Here is a 2726-nt window from a genome sequence, read left to right as displayed (position 1 = left end):
GAGCGGGGAGCGCCAGCGAGGCGGGTACCCAAACCGGGTCCGCGGGACAGGGACCGAGCAGGGGGACGAGCCGAACTGCGGAGCGGGAACCCCTGGAAGGAGCCGCGGGGCGGAGACCTCGAGCAGGGGGATCCGCGCCGAGCCGCGGGGCGGGGATCCCGAGCGGAGGTACTTGCGCTGAGCGGCGGGGCGGGGAGCCCAGGCGGAGCCCCGGAGCGCGGGACAGGGAGCGGCGGGGCTGGCGCGGCGGGAGCGGCGAGGCGCGGAGCGCGGAGCGCGCTGAGCGGGCGGCGGGGCCGTGCGGCGGGGGCGGCGGCGGGGGGGCAGCGGCCCCATGGGGCCGGGCGGCGGGGCGGCGCTGGCTGCTCGGCGCGTCCCGGCCGGAGCCGCCCCGCCGCCGGCGGGAGCCGCCAGCGATGCTGCGGGGCGGCCGGAGCCCGCTGCCCCCGGCCGCGGGGCCCCCCGGCGAGGCGCGGAGCCCGGCGGGCGCCCCCGGCGCGGCGCAGGTGGCGGCGGGCAGCCTGCTGGCCCTGCTCATCCTCTGGACGCTCTTTGGGAACGTGCTGGTGTGCGCGGCCATCGTGCGCTACCGGCACCTGCGGAGCAAGGTCACCAACATCTTCATCGTGTCCCTGGCTGTCTCGGACCTACTGGTGGCCCTGCTGGTCATGCCCTGGAAGGCTGTGGCAGAGGTGGCTGGGTACTGGCCCTTTGGGGCTTTCTGCAACGTCTGGGTGGCCTTTGATATCATGTGCTCCACGGCCTCCATCCTCAACCTGTGTGTCATCAGCGTGGACAGGTACTGGGCGATCTCCAGCCCTTTCCGCTACGAGAGGAAGATGACCCAGCGCTTGGCTCTGGTGATGATCAGCGTGGCGTGGGCGCTGTCCGTGCTCATCTCCTTCATCCCTGTCCAGCTCAACTGGCACAAAGGTGGGGATGTTGTTGCCACTGCTGATATTGGAGACGGATTTGGCACTGCCTGGGCAGCAGCAGGTGCTGTCACCACCTGGGCAGAAGATATGAGCACCACATGGGTGGCATTGGCAGCAGTGGGACCCTCTGATGGGACCTCTGGCAGCAATGATACCCTCCCTGGACCATCGGAGAGCTGTGACTCCAGCCTCAACAGGACTTATGCTATTTCCTCCTCCTTGATCAGTTTTTATATCCCGGTGGCTATCATGATAGTTACCTACACTCGAATCTACCGCATTGCCCAGGTGCAGATTCGTCGGATCTCTTCCTTGGAGAGGGCAGCCGAGCATGCACAGAGCTGCCGGAGCAGCCACGTCGACTGCCACCATCACACAAGCCTCAAGTCCTCCATCAGGAAAGAAACCAAGGTGTTGAAGACGCTCTCTGTCATCATGGGTGTCTTTGTCTGTTGCTGGTTGCCGTTCTTCATCCTGAACTGCATGGTTCCCTTCTGTGAGAGCCCACCCAGTGACCCCCACGCTGGCCTCCCCTGCGTCAGTGAGACCACCTTTAATATCTTTGTCTGGTTTGGTTGGGCTAACTCTTCTCTCAACCCCATCATCTATGCCTTCAATGCTGACTTTAGAAAGGTTTTCTCCAACCTCCTGGGATGTGGTCAGTTTTGCTCTGGCACTGCGGTGGAGACTGTTAATATAAGCAATGAGCTTATCTCTTACAACCAGGACACCCTTTACCATAAGGAGATAGTGACTGCTTATGTTAACATGATCCCAAATGTGGTTGACTGTGAGGAAAATCGTGAGGACCCTTTTGATAGGATGTCCCAGATCTCCCCTGACCACGAGGTTGCCACTGACTCTGCCTGTGAGCTGGACTGTGAGGGGGAGATTTCACTAGGCAAGATAACACCTTTCACTCCAAATGGTTTACATTAAATTGTGTCCTGGTCTGGTCAGTTCTTCTTGGATTATAAAATATAGTTCTAGCACTGAGTGGAGAAACCTGCTTGACGATGTGCTGTGATTTGGTCAGTCAGTTTATGCTAAATGCACTTCTGTGGGTAGTACTTTGCAGGATGTAGACACTGTCATACAGTGGGCTGGCAGCACAAACTTCAATCAGCCCTTCCCCAGGCTGAGGGTGGACCAGGCAGTCCTGTTGATTAGCTGTGGTGGGGTATTGTGGTATAATTGCAGTCAGTTCATGTTTATAACGTGTTTGCAAATTAAAGATGCCATTGTCACTGCTAAGTATTATGACTTCTAAAATCAGGGACAGATGTGGCTGGCATAGACATTAAATAAAAAATTCTGGGCTGTTTGTTTGTTCAGATCTTATGTTTATTTTCCTACATTTTTTTTTGTTTGTTTAGTTTTGATTTTATTTTAAAGATAGAGATAGTGAGGTGGTGATTTGGATGATTATTTAAATGCGTGTTTCTGCCAAAACAGTTTATGTGAAATCCTTGTTCTCCTAGGCGGCGTTGTTGCCTATGATATCCTCTGTTCCTGGATGAATAAATAAAAGTTATACTGATCAAGGATTTATTATCTTTCATTTGTTGCCCTGTAAGGTTTACAACAAGTATTCCAACTAACATTTCTGCATGAATAGTTAGAATGACTAACTACTTAACCCTATCATTTTAAAAGCAAAGAGTCTGTATAGAAAATACAGTTTTTGAATATAAGTGAGGCTCATAGGAATTCTTGACTTAGATGAACTTGTTTATATGGCTCTTACAAATAGATTTTTACCTCTTTTTCTTTAGTATTATGATGCTATCC

At 54.4% G+C, this 2726-nt stretch overlaps 1 protein-coding gene across 1 annotated transcript; it reads left to right on the top strand.

The window, feature by feature from the left end:
* Nucleotides 1-383: 383 nt before the first annotated feature.
* Nucleotides 384-2524, top strand: DRD5 (dopamine receptor D5). Its single transcript, XM_056490366.1, has one exon. The coding sequence runs from the start codon at nucleotides 417-419 to the stop codon at nucleotides 1872-1874; it is 1458 nt and encodes a 485-aa protein (XP_056346341.1). The 5' UTR covers nucleotides 384-416; the 3' UTR covers nucleotides 1875-2524.
* The last annotated feature ends 202 nt before the right edge of the window (nucleotides 2525-2726 follow it).

Source organism: Oenanthe melanoleuca, chromosome 4 (genome assembly GCF_029582105.1).
Source record: "Oenanthe melanoleuca isolate GR-GAL-2019-014 chromosome 4, OMel1.0, whole genome shotgun sequence".
NCBI classification, from domain to species: Eukaryota; Metazoa; Chordata; class Aves; order Passeriformes; family Muscicapidae; genus Oenanthe; species Oenanthe melanoleuca.
The sequence above is the reverse complement of the archived record's forward strand: the minus strand, read 5'-3'. Positions and strand labels throughout refer to the sequence as shown.

Excerpts from the sequence above, each read along its gene's own strand:
- DRD5 (XM_056490366.1), top strand. The coding sequence starts at position 417 with ATGCTGCGGGGCGGCCGGAGCCCGCTGCCCCCGGCCGCGGGGCCCCCC.